The following is a 23,340-nucleotide window of genomic DNA, read 5'->3' as shown; positions in this document are numbered from 1 at the left end:
CATTTGAGTCACAATCAGCATTTGGGGACCACTAAGAAGCTGACATCCCTCCTTCTGCTGAAAAATCTCACTGCTCAGCTAAGAAACACTGGCTCCAGAAAAGCTTCACCAGCTTAGCTCTGCAAGTCCATGAGACTTCCTTCCAAGTCTACTAATACTGCAACTAATGACATGATTGTGAAATGAGTGCTCGACATCTGATAAAAATGCTCCTTCCTAATAATACACAATGGAACTTCTATGACTTCATGTAACTAAAAAGAGCTTGACAGAAAAATCCTACCCCTAATGTCAGCATCCTCACCTATGCAATTTCATTGTTTATCTGAATAAACCTTCAGTTAACTGGGAAATTTCAGGAATCCCAATACCCTCTCTTAACCACACTAATTAATCAAGATGTTAATATACAACAATTTAGTCATTTGATTATACATTTAAGTACACAAAACAAAACTAGTATTTTAAATCATTTTATAGTCATTAAAATAATGCTTTAAAATTCTTAATGAATTCTCACCAATTAAATACACAAAAATTATATGATCAGTTAGAGGACATTATTTGCCAAATAGAAGTACTTTAGATTATTTTATTGCAGGGCATAGTTTTCAATAAAAAGAAAGTCTCATATTTTTAAAAAAAGCCTTATATCATATATCCATTAGGCTTTAATTGATATTTTACATTTGTAAACCTATTAAACATAAAATTATATCCTATTGATAGATCTAAGCTAAAATATAAGAACAATAAATCTGAAGATCAGGAGGATATTTAATAGTTTAATTTAAAAATTCCAGTAAATTTAAAATAGAAGGCAAAATAAGTGCATGAAAAAGAAAATGCCTCTTTAATATCAAAACTCAACTTACAAGATACAATAACAACAACAACAAAAAAGGTCGAAGATACAGCCATCACCAATTCAGTATGCAGTTAGATACTATGATACAGTAAGAAATCAGTGGGGGCTGTATTTGGGAGCGAAGATATATCCATAACACACTAATCTGTGCAGTACCCTGGACAGCGGCGCTGAAGAACAGATTGGGTTAAACCCACACACACCACCTGCAGAGGGTTCTCAGCTAGCCTATCCACAGGCAAGCACCCTGCAAACCACTCTAAAATGACACTGACATAGAAAATACGAAAAGAGATCAAAACTTTCTGGCAAACTCCCTCCCTAAAAGTCCACAGGCATTTGAAATACCAGCTTGCAATGCTGCAAGCTAAGGCTAGAAATAAGGTCCAAATAAGGATATGGTAATGTTGCCTCCCTAGGAATTCCACAGCACAAGTAGCAAAAAAATGAACTTGGTATCACAAACAAACAAACAAACAAAAACAATCCTGAAGATTACAAAAATTACTAAGATTGGAAAACATCAGGTATGGAGCTAAACTGAAAATTGAAAGAGACTGCAATGAACGAGCCCTTTACCTTAAATGTATACATATGTATCACCTAAACAATTGATCTAAAGGTAAAGACATTTGGGTTTTAGTTGCAACTCTGCTAATAACCTTGGACAATCTACTTCATTTCTCCATGCCTAGTTTTTGTCACCTACAAAGAATACACACACACACACACACACACACACACACACACACACTAACAGTGAAACAAATATCCAAAGTTTTAAGAAAGCCAAAGGAAAAATATGATTTCATTTATAAATATCTCACAAGTGTACATTTCACAAATGTGATGAATCTGTAAAAAAAAAAAAAAAAAAAAAAAAAAAAAAAAAAATCTGTGTATGTATATAAAAGGTCAAATGTCATTTCTTCCTGGAGAACTGAGCAATTATGTCACAGAGAGCAGGCAAACTCGTATGATTTCAGAGAACTGACATGTAACACTAGACACGGTAGGTGAATTAGAATAAGGAAAGGGATAAAACCAGGAGAGGCAGAAAAAGAAGCACGGCGCCTAAAGTAGAATTCAATCCAAAACAAATGCCCACGATATGCCTATAAAATACCCCCTCCTTTCACACAACTTAGTGGCTCCTGTTATGAAAACATAAATCTGATCTCATTCAAACTCCGCTCCGTTTAGAATCCCGAGCACCTTTTCATCCCTCTGCACTTGTAGCTATAAGACTGTTTCTCCTAATCGTCTCCAAAGGCGTCCTCGCCCTCAGTTCTGCCTGCTCGATTGGATTACACACTTGAGAACTGAGATTTCTCCGTGTTACTCCATCACTATGCCCTGCAGCGCCAAGTCACACTGTAGATAATAATCACTGAACAAACTGAAATTAATTGCACAGTGAGTTAAGGAATATAAAAGAACAAAAGAAAGGAAAAACAACGTATTCTTGTTTTGATAGGTAAATTTTTCCACAAACTCTGCATGAAAGGTTTATGTCTCCTAACTAGAAATAACAATAAATGTTAAATGATTTTAGGGATATTTTATGCATGTAAATTAGGGGGGGGAAACAAAGCCTCTAGATTGCATATTCTTACCACAATTACTCCATAATTTTGCCATTATGTAACTGGTTTCCTAGGATTGGAGATATAAAAAAAAAAAAGCCTAATTCTTCACCTAAATCAAAACCAAATTTGCAAGCCTATATATATGTATGAGGCAAAGTTTTATGCAAATAAAATAAACAAAAGACTTCCTACAAAAAAATTAAAAGGCAAAATCAAGGGAATAGAACAAATGAAACTCCTTATACCTATTAAAATACATCACTTTTTAAAAAATACAGAAATATCAGATACTTAAGGTTAGTACTATTTCTAAAAATTTTAAAGGACTATTTTTATAGTAAATATTATATCACATATAGTAACTAAAAAACACATGTTATCATCAATAGTTGTAGAAAGGTTCTGGAAAACTTAAAATTTCAAAAATAATTTGTCAATAACTACAGACCATCAAATATGCCACAGCTTGCCTGCAATGATAATCAATCACACCTAATAAAGGAAAAGTACATCAATATCACCCCAGAATTAAAGCTGGAGTAAAACTATAATTAAAGTTACAAACTAAATTGTAAAGGAATAAAAACAAAAGTTCTTTTGGAAAAATAAAATAAAATATCTTTCTCATACAATCAGAAGGAAATAATCTACCTACTTTCAAAGCTCTATACTGTTCCCACTCAAGTCATATATTTCAATTTAACTTGTGTGTGTTTTTCTTAATTCCCACAATGTAAAAATCCACAACACGAGGTCATGCACAAAGACAGCTTTCCTCTCAGACAGCTGATAAAGTAATAGGATGAAGATGAATAAGCAATAATGATGCAGGGCAGACACAAGGAAAGCAATAGGAGGGAGGTGGAGAACAATAACGATACAAAGCAGAACTGAAAGGAGATAGAGAGGAAACAAAGGGCATCAGGGGATAGTGAGCTCATATCTGATGTAAGGCTGGCATTTAGAGAATATGAGAATAGGTAGCATTTCACATGTGAGAAATCCTAGGGATGAGGTTATAAATATAAAGCAAAGCATATGTAAAATCAGTGCAGTAAGAAAGCAAACAACAAGTTAAGCAACAGCAGGTGGCTTCCACAGGGTAGAAAAATGTCCTGGGGAGAATGTGCATGTACACCAAGAGGCAATAAAATGCAACAATTAAGACTTTTAAAAAATAAAATATATTTTAATATATACTAGAACCATATTTTTCCCTTAATACAAATAAAATATATTCAACACATATATCACTGTGCCAAGTGCTATATAAAAAAAAAAAAGCGCAAATATTCAGTATTTTCTTAGCACAATAAACTAAGCAGGATAATTTTAGGAAAGTGGTAGAAACAAAGAAGTTATTCGATATTTTAGAGTCTGTCTTTTCTAGCAGTTACAATACACTATAAGGTTGGATATAATATTACCTAGCCTATTTTTCTATTTATATCATCTTTGAGATAAAGCTACATGAACATACATATAAAAAATACACATAATTAATATAACTATGGAAAATAAAAAATAAACAATCAGAAATTTAAGTCAACATTTTAGTCCAGCCATTATTCCTCTCAACATAACAACAAAAGGTTTTATAAGAACTGAGGATTCAAATCTACAAAACAAGTGGAGCCCTCAAGTGTAAGGTGTTATAAAACATTTCCAGTGTATTTGTGGTTTCTAAGGAAGTAGGCTATAACTTTACAAAGCAATTTCTCACTTAAGAATTCACCTCTTTAAGAGACCATATTCAAGTTTAGGAGGGAAAAAGAAAAGATTGCAAATTTTGCATTTAACCACTACTTTCAAATTATACAAAATACCACATTAATTAGAAATACAAACCCAAGTTCAGGACTTTCAATTCTATTCACTTTCAATGTGTAAAAAGTTATAAACAACTTAATGGTTCTCCTTACCTTATTAAATAAAATAGTCTCTTTTATTTTGAAAAACAAGTTAGCCTAATTTTTAAGCCCACAGAACAGCTTGGAAGCTTATAATCCTCAGCAGTAGGTTTTTATTCAAACTAAAAGATGAATACAAAATCTTCATTTCACAGATCAGGTTTCAAAACCCCACAGAAAAATTATAAAGTAAAATATGAAGTGCAAACCAACTTCAGCGTCTGCACTTAGCTTGTTAGACCACAGTTAGACCACATACCTGAATGGCAGAATGCACTCTGCAGAAGAGTGTGGGGGAGAAAAGGGAGAACTTTTACACTGAAATAGTATGAATTTGAGTTTCCCAAGATACATATTATCAAAGGCTATTTTTTAACTGTTTGCATTGTTCATCAGTCAACATAAGATAGTTATTCAGCTATAATAAATTCTAAAAATGGAAATCATAGTCTCATCAGTGTTAAGATCACATTAGAGCTCTAATTGAGAGCAAAAGAATAGTTTAGCTACCACAATCTAAAAAAAGAACAAATGCATAAATTTTCAATATTCAATCAGCATTATAAAAATCATAACTCCCTGAACAAAAATGGGTTTTCTGTTTCCAAATGAAATAGGATTCAAGATCACAGATACCCTAAAACCATACATATATCATATAAATTTGTAATGAATTGCCAGATGTCTGATTATGTGGGGAAATGGCATATTTTCTTAAAGCCCCACTAGAACGACAATAATAATCCATCAAAGCATCGGTTCATCAGTTTGTATTTGTGTGTTTTAAATAAAACATAGCTTTTAAAGTCTAGCCCGTTTTTCTTCAGTCTTTCAGTGCCCTCTAGTGGTATACTGGTGAGGTTACAATTTGAAAGGAGGCTTCAGCAAAATTACTTAGTTTTTTATAAAAGATTATAAAAATAAGCAGCATACATATATATAACAATCATAAGTGATAAAAATAATATATTTTAATCATTTTCTACGCAATAATAGCATTCTAAAATCTACACACATTGGTTTTTAGAGATACTTGTTTAAAATATATTTAAAAGATATTGATATAGATCATGAAATAAAATTGATTTTATTCATAGAATTGTACTGTGTTATTAAAATTACAGAAAATTAGAAAGCAAAACTTTCATATTTTATACTCTGCCAAATATTTTTATTTACTCCTCTTATTCAATAATTATATTTTAACAAGTATTTCCTAAATGTATTCATATGAAAAGAAAAACATTAAACACAATAGACTTAAAAATAGCAATTTTTTAAAACGATAAATTTGCTCAGCTTCTGTGATCAACAGCAAGCTATATGCCACATCCTATCTATCTAGAGTTAATGCTGAAGAAAAGAGACATTATAAATTGAGAGAAAAATCCACTGTACAACTTTCAATTCTGTTTTTCCTTCAGATTTCAAACGTCTTTTCAGAGCCCCTCTAAAAGCAGAACTACTATCTGTCCAGCTTTTTGCCTCAATGGTTGAGTGCAGACCTACCAACCAGGAGGCCCTGGTTCAATTCCCCTTCAGGGCACAGGCCAGGGCTGCAGACTAGATCCCCGTAAGAGGTGAGTGAGAGGCAGCCAATTGATGGCTGATTCTCTCTCATCATTTTTGTTTCTATGTCTTCCTCCCTCTGCTTTCCTCTCCAAAATCAATAAAAATATTTTTTCTTAAAAAAAAAAAAGAATTGCTCTCTATTCTGAGAAAAGACAAAACAGTAGCTTTAATCCATGTCCAAAAACCTCACATTCCACATCCAATAAAGTCCTCACACCTAAATTCTGCTTTTTAAATGTCTCTCAAATTCAATGCTTCTTTTTCTAAACCTGATGTTCTCACCTTCTTTTTAATCAGTACCCTAGTGTCCAGGATTTCCACTAAAAAACTCACATACACACTAGTTATCCTTCTAAAATAAATTAATTGCCAACTCTAGAAGATCCTGCATTTTCTATCTACTCAGATCCTCTCCTGCCTGTGCTCCCACTGTGCATACTCTAGTACAGACCTTAACTGTTCTTCCACTATTCTGCAATTACCTGTTTTTGCTTGTTTTTCCCACAGACTGAAGTAGGAACAGTCTTATTCCTCTTTGCATCTTCAAAACTTAGGGACCGTGGCTCAATAAATGATTACCAAATGCACTGTGTGAATGATCTTTTATGATTTTCTATAAAAGACGAGTTAAAATACTAAAGTTTCTAAGAGCAAGAGGAGCCTAATCTCATTCGTGGTTTAAAACAACACAGCTAAAGATTGTTAGCCATGAGTGCCCAAGAAAAACTCGAAATGATTTTGCAGAGGCATGGTTCAAGTCCCTGGGTACCACCTGCAGAAGATACTGGTTTTAAATGATATGTAATCCTAAATTAAAAACTGCTAGCACTAAAAGCTAAAAAAAATCCCCTAGTCATAAACGTCAATACTAATCTTATCTATTACAGATACCAATATATTCATCTTCCAAAAAACTGCTTAGTGCATTCTTTTGAATATGTATTTTTATTTATCTCTCATACAAATATTACAATATAAAAAGTAGAAATATCAGAGCTAAAAAGCCCTTGGAAATCATCTAGCCTAATCACATCTTTTCACAGATGAGGAAACTGAGTCAGAAAGCAATTAAAATGACTTTCCTTTAATAAGTTGAATGTTTAACTCACTATTTGAATCTAGTAAAATACTGAAAACAAAGCTCTGTAATTATAATTAGTGTGTGATTTTAGGATTCTTTTTATAGATACTAAGAAGGCAAATCCATTTATCTTACTTCACAGAAGTATTTTAAATGCTAAGAAACACATTCTGCCCAAACTCCTAGAATGCTATAAAATAGAAATACTACAGAGTAGGCAGGTATTAAATAAATAGTGGGATGTAAAATAGTGGAATGTGGGATGGATTAGGCATACAAACAAAAACACTTTATTTTATTTAGAAAAATATATTCCAAGTTTTAACTGCAACAGATATTTATTTTGTCCCCTTGCCTTATATGAAAATGAATGAAATGAAAAAAAAAAAATCAAAGACATAGCTAATAGTAAACATAGCTTGAGTCCTATTTGTATTTATAAGTTAGTGAAATCAAGGCCTTAAACAAACCTTATATTTAAAGAATAATATCAAAAAGAAGTTTTTCAGTAAAAATGCATAAAATAATGTTAATATTAGTACTCTTTTTCACATTGATGCTATGTAACCATTACTGAAGTACTATGGAAAGTATCTAAAATTTAGATGTAGATTTAAAAAGTTCTAAATAGTGATATTTTATTTTTTAATCAGTATTTAACAAATAATACTCTCAAGTTCAAATATAGTCATAATAAATTCTATAACTGCTAACCATGTAGCTATTATAATTATTATATATTCTAATAAATTTGTTCATAATTCTTATAACCATAATCCAAAAAGTATAAGTTTCTTTAAATGATTGACAAATTTAGTCAGTAAATACTATATCAATTAATTTCTTATGCCCTTACATTACATGAAAATCCCATTAATTTGAAATAACTTCCTTTTTTAAGAATACTTCACATTAGTCCATTCCCATTATTAATTCTTTGGTCAATGGTTCCTAAACTTAGCTCCACATCTGAATCACCAAGGATCCTTAAACAGTACTGACCCCCAGCCCCATCCAGACTGTGAACTAACTGGACTGGGCACCTGACTCCACCTCAGACACTGTGAATTACCTTGAAAGGGGAATGGCCTGGGTGCTGCTAATTCTAATGTGCAGCAATTTGGACACCACTGACCTTGGCTCTGAACTATTTAAGCTACAATTTTTGAAGTCTGTCATAAAGTTTCCTTTCCTAAAGCAACTTCTGTAAGCAATCCTAATTTTTTTTTTTTGTAACTTTTCTATATTATTCTCTCCATCAAGTTCCAAATTTCCAGTATACGTATTATTTGACTCACATCTCCTCTTAAAATAGGATAGAGTGTCATTTTGTCTATAAAATGCAGACACTGTACCCCATGATTTCTAAGGTTTCTTCCCGCTTAGAATTTATATAATTCTCAAAAAAAAAAAATAATAATCACCCAATCAATCGTACTTTCTGGATTACCAAGCACACCTAATGCCCTTCTTCAGTGTTCCTTCTAGCTTCCTTTTTCTAGTGAGTTCAACCATAGGAAATTTGCCAATTAGACCATTTTTAACCTAAACAGCCCATTTCATATGATCCATCCTAATATCTTCCTCCTACTTATCCTTTATACTACTAGAAACTTTAATGTAATACAACCCAAGCTAAACTATTTCTTTCTGGAAAATAAAAATTTCTTGTTACAACTTAGAAAGAGATTATGACAAGAAAAGGAAATAGAAATGGATCCATTCCTAATGACCAAGAATGCCTTTTTTATGTTCTACCTATACTTGAGTGAGATTGAGCTATTAAATTAAATTAATGTTTAAAAGTTTCTCTAGCCCTGGCCATATAGCGCAACCGTTAGAGCATCATTCCCATATGCCAGGGTTGCAGGTTTGATCCCTGATCAGGGTACATACATGAATGCATAAATAAGTGGAATAACAAATTTCTCTCTCTCTCTCCTCTCTCTCTCTCTCTCTCTCTCTCTCTCTCTCTCTCTCTCAAAGTAATCAATACATTTTTTTAAATTAAAAGTTTCTCTATATAAGTATTTATACATTGACTACTTAAAAAGCATAAACTGTTTTTCTTGTTACTTCTTGCACTAGAACCGTGGTCAGCAAACTGGGGCTCACAAGCCACATGCGGCTCTTTGGCCCCTTGAGTGTGTCTCTTCCACAAAATACCATGGCCTGGGAGAGTCTATTTCGAAGAAGTGGCAATTGAAGAAGTTTAAGTTTAAAAATTTGGCTCTCAAAATAAATTTTAATTGTTGTACTATTGATATTTGGTTCTGTTGACTAATGAGTTTGCCAACCACTGCACTAGAATATCAGGAAACTCAAGCTAAGATAATGTTCTATTTTCTTATTGAAGTATTATTGACAATACATTATATTCTTTTCAGATATACAGCATAATAACGTCATATCTGTGAAATGATCATCACAATGAGTCTAGTTAACATCCATCACCATACATAGTTATAGAATTTTTTTCTTGCTGTACTAAAGGTACAATGCTATACATTACCTCCCCTTATTTATTTTATAGCTGGAAGTTTGTACCTTTTGACGCCCTTCACCTGTATCCCATTTCGCCCACCTTCTGTTCTCCACCTCTGTCAACCACCAATCCGTCTCTGTATATATGAGCTTGTGTGTGTGTGTGTGTGTGTGTGTGTGTGTGTGTGTTTTGTTGTTCTTGTTATATTACACATGAAAGTGAAATCATATATTATTTGTCTTTCTCTGTATGACTTATTTCACTTAGCACAATGCCTTTGAAACCTAGCCATGTTGTCCCAAATGGCAAGATTTAATTCTTTTTTAAGGCTGAATAATGTTCCATTGTGTATATTTTTAATCCACTTATCCAACAATGGATACTTAGATTGTTTCCACACATTGGCTATTGTAAAAATACTACAATGAACGTGGGAATGTAGCGTTTTCATTTCTTTCAGATAAATACCTAGAAGTAGAATTGCTGGATCATATGGTAGTCCTCTTTTTAATTTTTGAGGAACCACCATAATGTTTTTTTAACAGTGGTTGCATCAAGTTACATTCCAAACAACAGTGCACAAAGATTCCTGTTCTCCACATCCTCACCAACACTTGTTATTCCTTATGTTTTTGTTAACAGCCATTATAACAGGTATAAATTATTATTAAATTTAAAAAATACCTACCTAAGCTTCACTACTGAGTAGCTCGCATTTTAATACAATACTATATTGTAAGCATTTTCTGTGAAATACGTTTTACTGTTTAAAACACAAGCTCAAAAATATTGTATAATACCATTTTTTAAAATAAAAAAAGAGGGTTCCTCCTACCCTGAGTACTTCATGCAAAATAACCCTCAGCTTCATGAAATTTATCTCATCACCCAATTTTCTTGATAGAATTTGTCATAATTTGCAATCTCCGTGTTTACTGTCTGTTTTCTCTCTACTTGAACCTAAGGAAGCTCTCTGACAAAAGAAGACTTTTGTTTTCTGGAAAAGATTGTTTGCCATGGCCAGTCTCTAGGGAATAGAGCACATAGTAAATGCTCAACTAACTTACTGAATTTGCACAGGGAAAATACCAGAAAGCGATGTTAACCTAGACTGTTAACATTGGTGACTTTGTTTTGGGTGTTTTTTCTGATTACCATGTTCTCTGTTCACACTACATATTAATTTTTTTATTAAATAAAAATGTTATTTTAAAATAGTCATTTCAAATTAATATTTTATATTTTGTTGCAGTGCTTTTAATAATTTAAAATTTTAAAGACCTATTTTAAGCCAATAAAGTTCAGATCATCAAGAACCAGAACATTAATTTTAAAGCAATTATATAAAAATAAATTTTGTAACATGTATATCATCACTTATCATCAGGGAAATGCAAATCAAAACCACAAACAAACAGCACGTCACACTTGTTAGAATGGCCATTATAAAACAGACACGAGATAAATGTTGGCAGGGTGTGAAGAAAAGGGAACCCTGTACACTGCTGGTGGGGTTACAAACTGGTGCACCCACCATGGAAAACAGTATAGAGGTTCCTCAAAAAATTAGAAATGCTATCCCATACTACCCAGCAATGCCATTTCTGGGTATAATAAATAAATAAATACATACATACATACATACATACAGGGTCTTGAAGAGATACCTGCAGTCCCATTTTCACTGCAGCATTAATAGCCAAAATAGGGAAATAACCTAAGTTTAAGTCAATGGATGAATGGATTAAAATATGTTACACACAGAGAGAGAGAAATAATAAAATTCAGCCATGAGAAAGAAAAAAATCCTGCCATTTGCCATATGGATGGAGAATGCATAATGCTAAGTGAAATAAATCAGAGAAAAACAAATACAGTATCATATCACTTGTGTGTGGAATCTAAAAAAGCAAAACTCATAGAAACAGAGTCCAGAATAGTGGGTGCCAGGAACTTCGGGGTGGAGGAAATGAGATGTTGGTCAAATACAGACTTCCAGTCATAAGATAAATATATTCAGGGAATTCATTAAAATTTAAAATAAGTAAATATATATATGACTGCTTATAAGGTAACATCTAAGTTATGAAAAATACTTAACACTCAAGTTATACCAAGCTATTGAGAGGTGCAGAGTTTGCCACTCTAAAACACGCCTTTTTGGGATACTGATTATTTTAAGCTTGTTATTTATGACAGGGCCGGCAGAGGAGGGCAGTTGGGGGAGACCAGGTCAGCAGGGGAGGGCAGTTGGGGGGGAGGGGGGGACAGGCCTACATGGGAGAGCATTGGGGGTGACCAGGTCCACAGGGGAGGGCAGTAGGGAGGGAGTGGGGGGACCAGGCCTGCAGTGGAGAACAGCTGCAGGGGACCCAGGTCTGCAGGGGAGGGCAGGTGGGGAAGATCAGGCCTGCAGGGGGGAGGGGGACAGTTGTGAGCGATCAGGTCAGCAGGGAGTGAAGATGGGGTGACCGGCCTGCAGGGGAGGACAGTTAGGGGCAACCAGACTGGCAGCGGAGGGTAGTTAGGGGTGACCAGGCCAGCAGGGGAGGTCAGTTAGGGGCAATCGGGCCAACTGGGAGCAGTTAGGCGTCGAACAGGCTGGCAGTGGAATGATTAGGGGGTGATCAGGCTGAGGGGCAGAAGCAGTTAGGGCAATCAGACAGAGGCATGCGAGTGGTTGGGAGCCAGCAGTCCTGAATTATGAGAGGGACATCCCTCAAGGGTTCCCAGATTAGAGAGGGTACAGCCTAGGCTAAGAGACAAACCTCCCCCTCCCCCCTCCGCCCCCATGCATGAATTTTGTGTACCGGGCCTCTACTACTTAATAAATGTTATTGTTTTCTCCTGTTAATCTGTATCATGTCAATTTGATTAGACCAGCCAGAAGAACTGAGAAAGAAAAAGGGAAAAATTTCCCCTAGCCCAGTGGTCAGCAAACTCAGCAGTCAATAGAGCCAAATATCAACAGTACAACGATTGAAATTTCTTTTGAGAGCCAAATTTTTTAAACTTAAACTTCTTCTAATGCCACTTCCTCAAAATAGATTCGCCCAGGCCATGGTATTTTGTGGAAGAGCCACACTCAAGGAGCCAAAGAGCCACATGTGGTTCTCAAGCCGCAGTTTGCCAACCACGGCCCTAGCCCAGACTACGCTATGTAGGAAATTTCTGAACATGAGTCCTCTTAACCTTTAATTTCAGAACTGACTGCCAACTGCACCTATATCAAACTCAGTCTGCTAACTAGAGCTCTGCCACTCAACAGCGCTGCGTTCTCCAAACTACCCAGAGGAGAAGGCGGCAGAGGGCTCACCGTGCAGCACTTGCAATGTTTCAGGAGAGAACCCACAGGCACAAGAAGCATGTAAGGCTTTCTTAGTGTAAGGCTTAAGCTTAGAGCATTCATACTGATTTTACTATTAACTTTTACAATTTAACTAACTTAGCTTCTTAATATGTGTCAATGAGACCGATTCCCCGGCTTTACAGTTTTGACCGGGTGATCCATTTGTCTCTCTGCCCAGCGCCAGTTATCTGAAAAGCACACCCCACTGGTCACTGAGGGGGCTGAGGGTGGGAACTCGGGAAGAAGGCCATGTAGTAAGAGCATCATAAACTCACTTCCTATTACTACTGGGAAAATATCATGGCTCATGTTTTAAAGACAACAGAAAGTTCTTAGGCAATACAGTTATGTGCTTTTAAAAAAAAAAAAAAAAAAAAAAAAAAAAGAGGCTCAGTTATCAATTTTGCATTACTTATGAAATACGTAAGGCAATCTAATTCAAAGCATGTTCATAATGCATGATAATCTTAATTTCTTAGGTAAAAGAACTAAAGAGAATTATTTGTCTATTGGGATTTACGGTTATCTCTTAGTTCCCAATGTTAGCACATTATAGAAAACTATTCAAAATGCCTCTTTAAGGTTTCTGTCTGAGCCATTTAATGGAAAAAAGGTTGGCGAGGATGTTATTATATTTGGAGAGTATGTTTGGGTCTGACATAAAATAAAGATGAGGCAGTAAATGCAAAATTCACTTTGGGAGGTAAGGCACCTCAAAGAGATGGGGGATTATCCTCCTAAGCAGCTGACACCGAGGTGTGACAAGAGGCCTTCTGACTGCCAAAGCCAGCCACAGAAACAAACAGCAGCTTCAAATCCGTAGGATCCACAAATTGAAAATCACAAGAGCGTACATTCAGAAGAACAAGCTTTAATCTGCGATGGTGCCTCTGCTCAAGGAGCCAGCGCCAAGTGGCAAGGGCCCTGAGCAAAGCGCAGGGACTTATTTACTTAACAATGGTTAATAAATCTCCTGAGGGGAAGCCAGCGAGCTTTCAAAAACACCTACAGAATTTATAAATTGAGCAGCTCACATGGGTATCGGGGGACTAAATTCTAAGAGATCTACACTTTGGCTTAAGTTATGCTTTAGCTCTTTATTCAAAACTCTCTCCTCCATAACAAAAACATAATTACAATAACTATGATTTTTGGCTCAAGAGTGTTACAACACATTTTATTTTATTTTATTTCTCCAAGTTACAGCTGATAAATCAATAAGATATACGTGTGTGTGTGTAAACATTTATTTAGCAAACATTTGCTTCTACAAACATACACATATGTATATGTATACACACACACACACACACACACACAAAACTGCTTTCAGGCTAAGAATTTAATATAATAGTAAACTCTAAATTTATCAACTTCACATTTGCTGCTTAACTATAATGAATTATACTTCATCCCAATGAGTAGTAACAGAAGCAAAACGAGCCCCAAGCCTCCTGCACTATGAAATGTACCTAGCTTATTAGAACAGTCCTCTGACTGTGGGAAGGGAAAGCATCTGTGAATCGATTATTATCAGAGAACATAATATTCTCTTAAGGAAGCGGAAGGTCAGGCTCACACAGGTAGATCATTACCTTCCCGGGGACGCGAAGGCTCTCAATGGCGCCGAGATCACTGAGGCTCTCCGGAGGGCTTTTCAGACCCTTAAAAAATAAGGTGAGAAGAATCGGAATTGTGCAGTAGAATATGATATGATAGATTATACTTATTAAATAGAAGTCACCACCGTAAAGACAGAAGTTTTCTTGGCTTTGAAACATATAACACTATTATTAAATCAAGTAAAGATGTACTTTCGGTAGTTTGAAATAATAGTATCAGGTGGCACCTCAAAACTAGTGGTTGAAGTATAATTTAACCATGATTTTAAAATACCAAAAACTAAAAACACTCGAGTGACCAAAAGAATTCTCTAAAAGCAATTATTTATTAATTATTGCCAAATTCACCTGGTAAAATGGTAATAAATAAATAAATAAATAAATAAATAAAAATAATAAAAAATAAAAATAAATAAATCCACAAATTGAATATGTCAACCAATGAGCAAATAAAAGATTTTAAAATAATACTGCTTAATTAATAAGTAATCCCTTGAATTTACCCATTTCTCACCAATGCACCCAATTTATACTGCATAATTGAGACTTAAATTGCATGTCTCACTGCTTTCTACCATTTTTTACCTCTTTGGTTCCTGGTACTTTCTTTTCTTTTTTTTCTTTTTTTTAAATATATTTTATTGATTTTTTACAGAGAGGAAGGAAGAGGGATAGTTAGAAACATCGATGAGAGAGAAACATTGCTCAGCTGCCTTCTGAACACCTCCTACTGGGGATGTGCCCGCAACCAAGGTACATGCCCTTGATAGGAATCGAACCTGGGACCCTTGAGTCCACAGGCCAACACTCTATCCACTGAGCCAAACCGGTGTCAGCCCTGGTACTTTCTATATTCCCATCAACTGAGGCATTCGGAAAGTCTCATTTGTGCCAGGAAAAATGATCAAGATGGAAAGACGTTAGCAATTTAGATTTTCTTTAAAAAATCTTTTTTAAAATAGCCTATTCAAAGGAGAAACTTAAAGTCCTAAAAGTCTGGAAGCAAATTATGCTGGTACACGAATTTGAGAAGACATTTATACTACAGCCTGGTTTTTGTCCTTTAGGTGCCTTATATTGGCCCTTTGATGTCCTTAGTGATAAAAATATAGGGTACATTTAGGTTGACTATTTGAGACTTAGAGCAGAATGTGCTAATTTTTAAATATTAGAGGTGTGTTTTGTACTGCACTATTGTAAAATACTACCAGTCGTGTACAGTTTTCATGACAAGGTGGTCTGCCTCACCCCCAAGTCTTCCACTACCCCCTGAATACTCCACCTAGCCTTCTCTCTCTTTTGTCTTTCGCTCTCATTCTCTCTCCTCTCTCCTTTCTCTCTCTCTCTTTCTCTCTCTCTCTCTCTCTCCCTCTCTCTCTCTCTCTCTCTCTCTCTCACACACACACACACACACACACACACACACACACTACTTTCTGATGAAACTAAAGAAACCAATACCCCCTTTCAGAATTAACTCCTCTATGCATCTTCCTAAGTCCCTTTAAAGAACACACTATTTCTGGGTATTATCTGTAGATCACTTCCATCAACACCATCCAGGGAATTTAAAAAAAAAAAAAAAAAAAAAAAAAAGATTACTGAGCCCTACCACAGATCTAATGAATAGCTATTTCTGATTTAGGACCAGGCACTGCCCTTTAACAAGCAGCACAGGTGATTCATATAATCACTAATATTTTAGAAACCCCACTAGACATTTCTCAATACAACACTTCTGCCAAAGTAGTGAATATTAAATTCATCTATTTCTCAGACTGGAGTCCCAAGAGAAGGGAGACACCAAGTGTTATTTGCCTCGATAGCCCTGTGGCTAGCCAAGTTCCCGGAACAAAGTAAACACCTGGGTAAATTATTCAGCAAAAGTCCTTGGTCAGACTCCACTCACCAGCTAATTAGAACATTGCTTCCATGGGAACGTGCAGTTGACTTTAAAATGAAGTTTCCAGGGAAGTTTGCTGGACTAGAAGCATACTACAGTCTTAGAATGAAAGAGGAAATAAAAAATAGGTAACTGCTTTTATGTGTTTGCCCTCCACATCCCCTTTCCAACCAACAGTGATCATGAGAGCAGGCTCCACCCTGACAACCCTTAGGGCTGAGGAGCAGGCCCTCCCTGTCCTGGCACTGTACCAGGAGCTCCTCACTCCCAAGCTCCAAAGGCCCTTCCTCTACCTCCATAATTCCCTTCCTAAGCCTGCTTCTTGTAGGAATTACTTCTTCTACCTCCGAGATTTACCAAATAAATGTTCTCTTACCATAAAAAAAGTATTAGAGAAGGCAAGGTTGGGCTATATGTGTGTGCGTGCGTGTTTGTGTGTATATGTATATGTATATGTATATGTATATGTATATGTATATGTATATGTATATGTATATATAACACACATGCACATATTAGCCTACATACTATGTATGGAAATAAAACTCCTAATTTGAGTCAAAATCACAACCACCCTTAAAATATCTTTTTTTTAAATATAATTGTCATGCCTTTTAAACTAACATTTTTTTTTTAATATATTTTATTGATTTTTTACAGAAAGGAAGGGAGAGAGACAGCTAGAAACACCGATGAGAGAGAGTCATCGATCAGCTGCCTCTTGCACACCCCCTACAGGGGATATGCCCGCAACCAAGGTACATGCCCTTGACCGGAATCGAACCCGGGGCCCTTGAGTCCCCAGGCCGACGCTCTACCCACTGAGCCAAACCGGTTTCGGCTAAACTAACATTTTTAAAAGAATAGATTTATTTAATCAATCTAGCAGAAATCCTTGTGGGAATATGTCACATTTTCTCTTTGCCCAGAGCTTCTCAGTAAAGAAACCAGTGCCTAAAATATAGACAAGTGACTTATTCCAAATGAGTCAGCACACACAATAATTTGCCACCAAGACATGGCAACTTTCCATCAAATGTACAAAATAGAAATGATAAAAGCTGTGAACCCTGTGTACATATTGCAATGCAGGGGAGTGCAGTGATTCAGGGAATGGGCTCTGTGGCCTTGAATAAGTTATGTAACCTACCTGTTTTTTATTCTAATGTTGGGGACAGTAACTCATATGCTGTTAAAAGTAGTAAAGGAAATAACAGATGTGAAAAGCCAAAGATAGTATCTGGTACATGGCAAGCATTCTGTAAGTTGTTAACCATTATTCTAAATATTGTTGTCATCAGATAGAAATACTTTCATCTTATCAAAACAGAAAAAAAAATTATGAAAATATCTCAAAGCACAACATCTCACTCTCACTGTACTTTAGTATTATAGATCATGAACCCTTTAATTTGCAATTTTATAAATTTCTATTAACAAACATAAAGTCATCATTTTTATTTTATCTTCAACTCTCTGAAGCAGGAAGTGATGATTATAACTATAGTACTCTGCCTTTATTAAATTAATATTTTCACTATAGTCATTAACTATTACTTCATTTTCTTTCATATTTGGTTTTTGTTTTGATAAGTTTATACAGAATGCAGCATAAATAATACCTGCCTTTGTTTTCCCACCACTTCCTAAGTGCTCTTGTCCAGTTACTGATGACCTCCATGCTGCTCAGTCCAAAGGCTGATTCTCATTTCCACTTTATGTGGCTCATCTGCAACATTTATAACCCAGCTGATCACTCCCTCCTTTTTAAATGCTTCACTTGGCCTCCAGGACCCTCCCTTTATCCAATATTCATCCAACAAATATTTACCGAGCATCATGGGGATGCCGCAGACTGCTTACCTCACTGGCTGCTCCTTGGCAATCTGATCTCTCTTCCCCCCGACATTCTAACACTAACTTCTCAAAAGCTCCGCCTGTGGACTCTTGTTTTATATCTACACTCACTCCGGGTGATTTGGGCCAGTTTATACACCCTCTATATGCTCACAATGCCCAAGCTTTTATCAATTACCTGAACTTCTCCTCAGAAATTCAGACTGATTCAGCCAACTGAGGTAGGTGTTACCTATGCTGCATTTTATTTCTCCACTGAAATACCTAAGAGGCTTTCAAATGAATGAGTCTAAAGTCTCCCTTCCCTCAGTCTTCTCCTTCATCAGCCTCACCTATCTCATTAAATGGCAATTCCACTGTTCTCATTGCTGGGACCAAACCATTTGGGGTCAACCTTGATGGTTCTCTTTCTCTCAAGGCCAACTCCAATCTGTCAAGAATCCTGTCAACTCTACCTTTACAGCATATCCACGATCCAACCTTTTCTCAACACTGCCACCTCTAGCACCCTAGTTGAGGCTCACACCCTCTTTGGATTACTGCGGTAGCATATTTATTGGTCTACCTGTTTTTTGCTCTTTCGCCCGTTTCAACCTATATCCATATCTTAGACCACCACAATGAAGCCAGAATCACAATAAAGTGAGTCGCAATCTTTTTGCTAGTGAAGGGTCTTGCCTTCAATTTTTTTTAAAAAACACATCGTCTGTGCCATAAAGCCAAGTGTAACAAAATGAGATAGAACGTAGACCAAAAAGATCTCTCTAAAGTATTGATATATGTAAAATTGCACTACTCCTGTGCTTGCTATTTCAATCAAAATAGAAGTTATGAGTGAGGAAAATAGAAGAAGATAGGTCAGGATGAGGTTCTATGGAACTGGATTCCTGCTCGCAGTTCTCTGATGTCATTTCCTGCTACTTTTCTCTTCCTTCCCTTAACTCCACCCACACCAGCCTCTAGCTGTTCCTGCCTCAGGGCCTCTGCACTCCTTCCTCCTGGAGCTCCTTCCCAGACAGGGTTTACTTCCTCACCTCCTTCAGGTTTGGGCTCCTTCTCAGGGAGGCCTTCCAGAACACCCTATCTAAAGTCATCAGTGGACCACACTGCCAGCCACTCCCAGGACTCCTGGTCCTCTCTCTCCAGAGCAGCTATCACCATGTCAGCCTTTGTCGGTTTTGCTCACTGCTGCATCCCCCAAACTCAGAACGGTGCCTGGCACGCAGCGCTCAATAATCATTTGTGGAGTGGACTGAGAGAACAGAGGCCAGCTTAATGGAGAAAGCCGAACAACAGGTCTTGTCTAAATAAAGAGATTTTTTAAAAGCTGTCTTTCCCACTCTGTTCAACACCAAGATCCTGGGAGAGCTGAAATGCCAAAAAGCCAACCTTTCATAGGTCTTAATTTCACATCTCTTCCCCTTAACAATATGTGACTATCATGTTCTGTGGCTTCACAAAAAAAAAAAAAAAAGACAGCTTTATGTATATTCATTTGTAATATTAATCTATTTAATCCAATAATGAACAGTACTAAGTAAAATCCCCAGTGTAACTCTAGGTAGCATCCTATTTTTTTAATACCTCATAGGTTCATGAACTGTGTATTAACAATGATTAAATATGTGGAAGCTAAGCTTTAAACATACATAATTAGGATGACTTTAAAATTCTAATTTTACCTCACTTTTTATATAGGATTTTTGTAGCTTTTCATATGTGTTCTTTAGGTGTTTTTTTTGTTTTTTGTTTGTTTGTTTATTTGTTTTCATGCTAGGGACAGATTATATCTGGTCATGTCTAATAAGAAACTACATTTCAGAGTCACAAACTTATTATTATTGATACCTGGACTTTCATATTTTCTCTCCCCCTTATTACAAAATATAGGTAAAACACAGTTGCTGTACAACAACGTTGACTACACTTAACTGTATAGCAAGCAACATGAGAGAGCAGTGAACTTAGCTGATGCACAAAAATCCAAATTGAGCACTCCAAGGCAGTTTATATGAGTATTAGTAATATAATGTATTAAAGTGTGTATTGCCCTGACCAGTTTGGTTCAATGGATGGAGCATCGGCCCTTAGACTGAAGAGTCAAGGTTTGATTCTGGTCATGGGCATATACCTTGGTTATGCTCCATTCCCACATTAATGTTTCTCTCTCTCTGTCTCTCTCTCTCCTTTCCACTCTCTTTAAAAATCAACGGAAAAAAGCCAAAACCAGTTTGGCTCAGTGGATAGAGCATCAGCCTGCAGACTGAAGGGTCCCAGGTTCGATTCCGGTTAAGGGCATATACCTTGGTTGCAGGCACATCCCCAGTAGGGGATGTGCAAGAGGCAGCTGATCGATAATTCTCTCTCATCGATATTTCTAACTCTCTCTCTCCCTTCCTCTCTGTAAAAAATCAATAAAATATATTTTTAAAAAATCAATGGAAAAAATCTCCTCAGTGAGGATTAACAACAAAAAAGGAAAAAAATTGTGTGTTTTAAAAATTTTCCAAAGTCATCTGAAATCATCTATTGTCTGAATCACTACAGCCTGCTTCCAGTTTTCCTGCTTTCCTACTAAGAGTGCAGTGCAGCCACTTCACTAAGCACTTCCTTTATAAGGACCAGGAAGTTGAATAATTCCTTTATTTACCTTTATGTTTATCATATCCTTAAACATCACCATCAAGCTAACCCCATGAGGTACACAATATAATTCCTATTTTAAAGTTGTGGAAACAGATGATTAAAGAAGTTGGGTGACTTGCTCATGGTCACACAGCTGCTACAGAATGGAGCAGGACCTGCACTCATTCTCAAGTAAAAAATGGTATGAAGCCTAACACCAGTATCTCAACAAATTGAAGGATTGACCAATGTTATTACCTGCTTACTTAAATCTTTTGTTAATCATAGAACTTCTTTATTCTATGCTCATGACATTAACAATATTATTTGACAGGAGTAATCATGTATGACTCATGTATTGTTTGCCAGAAATCTACACATTGTAACCTGTTCCAATGTCTTTCAAATTCTAAATTCTCAAATAATAGCCGAAACTGGTTTGGCTCAGTGGATAGAGCGTTGGTCTGTGGACTGAAAGGTCCCAGGTTCGATTCTGGTCAAGGGCATGTACATTGGTTGCGGGCACATCCCCAGTAGGGGGTGTGCATGAGGCAGGTGGTCGATGTTTCTCTCTCATCGATGTTTCTAGCTCTCTATCCCTCTTCCTTCCTCTCTGTAAAAAATCAATAAAATATATTTTAAAAAATAAATAAATACAATCTGGGCATTATTTAAAAAAATAAAATAAAATAAATTTTCAAATAATAATTTAATCTGGACTTTGTATTCTTTTTTATTCAACAACAACAAAAAACTCACGAAAGAGCCTTTCCATAAATGATTGTCTTCTACATTCTCCAAAGTTCTCAAAACCACATTGATTGAAATCTCTACTCTGAATTGTCCTTCTCTCATATAAAAATAATAAAGAATGGCCAGTTCTAGTGAAATATTAGAGTTGAAATAAATAAAGCTAACTAAAACCAAGCCATGGTCAATAAGAAAAGGAAATGTTTCCCACTACTGGCTTGAAGAAAGCTGAGGCATTATTAGAAAGTCCCCAACTTTTATGAGATGGGATAGGAAATAGCCAGTTTTTATTCATGAATTATCGTGGGGGGGGGGGGACTATTATTTTGCCAGGGCAATGATAAAAAGTAGCACTTCACAAAGAATTTTCACATACGTTAGCTTACTGATGACCCTTCTAACAGAACTGTGAGAGGGAATTAACAAACAAACCAAAAAATCATCCTCATTTTCAGAAACTTAAGCTGCAAGATTCGGGGACTTGCCAAAAGTCCTAAAGCTACCAATTCTGGGCATCAGATGGCCCGCCGTTTTCGCCCTTTCCAGGTCAGCTCTATTGCACAGACCTCACCCCCCTAACCGAGCCACCTGCTCCAAGACCACAGCCAGCTTGGCCTAGGGCACCAGGAGGGCAGCGGGGGCTGTCAGTGGGGAAGATGGCATTGTGGGGCAGAGGGAGACAAAGACCGATTCCTTCATTGACTCCTTTTTTAAAAAATGATTCTGGGGTTGCCGCTATACGATCAAGCAGGACTCTCCTCTGGGGGCTCAGGTGAGTTTTCCAGGGTGTGCACCGGCTTCCGGTAGCCCAGACACCTGCCACCACCCAAACCTCAGGACTCCACAAGCCGCGGCCCAGAGACAGAGCATCTCAGCCCCTCTCTCCCATCGGAGATGGAGGAGGCCTTTGCTTCAGCCTCCGCCACTTACCTGCCGGGTCATCAGAGATTTAATTTTCTGCATGTCGAGGTCGGGAGAGAGGTACCTGCCGCAGAGAACTAACAAATCACTCCACACCACAGGGCGGCTGGCCCTGGCAGAGGGAAGCCATAGTGGGTGGGTCACGTGAAGCCGCCGAGCTTTCCTTTCGCTGGGCATGCTGGGAGTTGTAGTCTTCCGCCCGCAGGGCGCCCTCTAAGCGAGGGCGAGGGCAGTCCAGGGACCACGTGTCCCAGGAAGCAAAACAGCCGGCGCTTCCGATTAACCCAGCAACCCTTCCTCTGAGCGACTCCGGTGTGGATAGAGGTACTGGCTCTCGGTAGCTCTGCTGGGGCGTGGCGAAAACCTAACTCACAGGTGACCAGGCGGAACAGCCTTTGAGAAGCCTTCTGTAAACCAACCTGACCGATGCCTCCGGGCGTGCCACCTGGCCCAGAGGGCAGGGCTGGGAGAGCCTGACACTGATCCCAAGCAGGAACGCCCTCCAGAGGGGACCCGAGAACTTGGGACTCCCCAGGTGGCGCTGGGCTTGGAAGGGAAAGGCGTGGTCCCAGTTGTGCAGGCGGCTGGCCAAGGTTAGCACTGTCATTCCTTAACCTTGAGAAAAAAAAAAAAGCCCTAAACTAAAAGATTCTACCCCCACGCCTCCTTTTACTACCAGCATAGTCTGAAACAAGACAAGAAGGAAACTATAACAAGCCTAGATGTCACTTTAAAGTCCTCTGGTCAACTTTTAGCAGTTAAGTTGGGGAAAGTGATAGGGAAGGCTTAATTGAAGGAAAAACTTTAC

The 23,340-nt window shown here is 37.1% G+C and overlaps 2 protein-coding genes across 9 annotated transcripts in view; one reads left to right on the top strand and one right to left on the bottom strand.

The window, feature by feature from the left end:
• The window catches only part of VPS50 (VPS50 subunit of EARP/GARPII complex), a 117,168-nt gene extending 94,474 nt beyond the window's left edge, over positions 1-22,694 (bottom strand). The window contains exons 1-2 of one of the 2 annotated variants that reach the window (XR_014796170.1): positions 22,542-22,691; positions 14,450-14,518 (exon numbers count right to left, since the gene is read on the bottom strand). Coding sequence is in view for 1 of the 2 variants with exons in the window: in XM_084897078.1 (XP_084753204.1) it covers positions 14,450-14,518; positions 22,542-22,574 (102 nt within the window). In the remaining variant the exon portion in view is untranslated. Of the gene's footprint in view, positions 1-14,449; positions 14,519-22,541 lie in introns of both variants that reach the window. The other variant, XM_084897078.1, reaches the window with a different exon arrangement.
• Positions 22,695-22,735: 41 nt separating this feature from the next.
• The window catches only part of HEPACAM2 (HEPACAM family member 2), a 47,152-nt gene continuing 46,547 nt past the window's right edge, over positions 22,736-23,340 (top strand). For 2 of the 7 annotated variants that reach the window (XM_084897087.1, XM_084897086.1), the window contains exon 1: positions 22,737-22,856. The gene's annotated coding sequence lies outside the window, so the exon portion shown is untranslated. Of the gene's footprint in view, positions 23,126-23,340 lie in introns of all 7 variants that reach the window. The other 5 variants (XM_084897090.1, XM_084897089.1, XM_084897084.1 and 2 more) reach the window with 5 other exon arrangements.

Source organism: Pipistrellus hanaki (assembly GCF_964339955.1).
Source record: "Pipistrellus hanaki genome assembly, chromosome: 10".
Lineage (NCBI taxonomy): Eukaryota > Metazoa > Chordata > Mammalia > Chiroptera > Vespertilionidae > Pipistrellus > Pipistrellus hanaki.
This window is presented reverse-complemented; position numbering and strand designations above follow the sequence as displayed.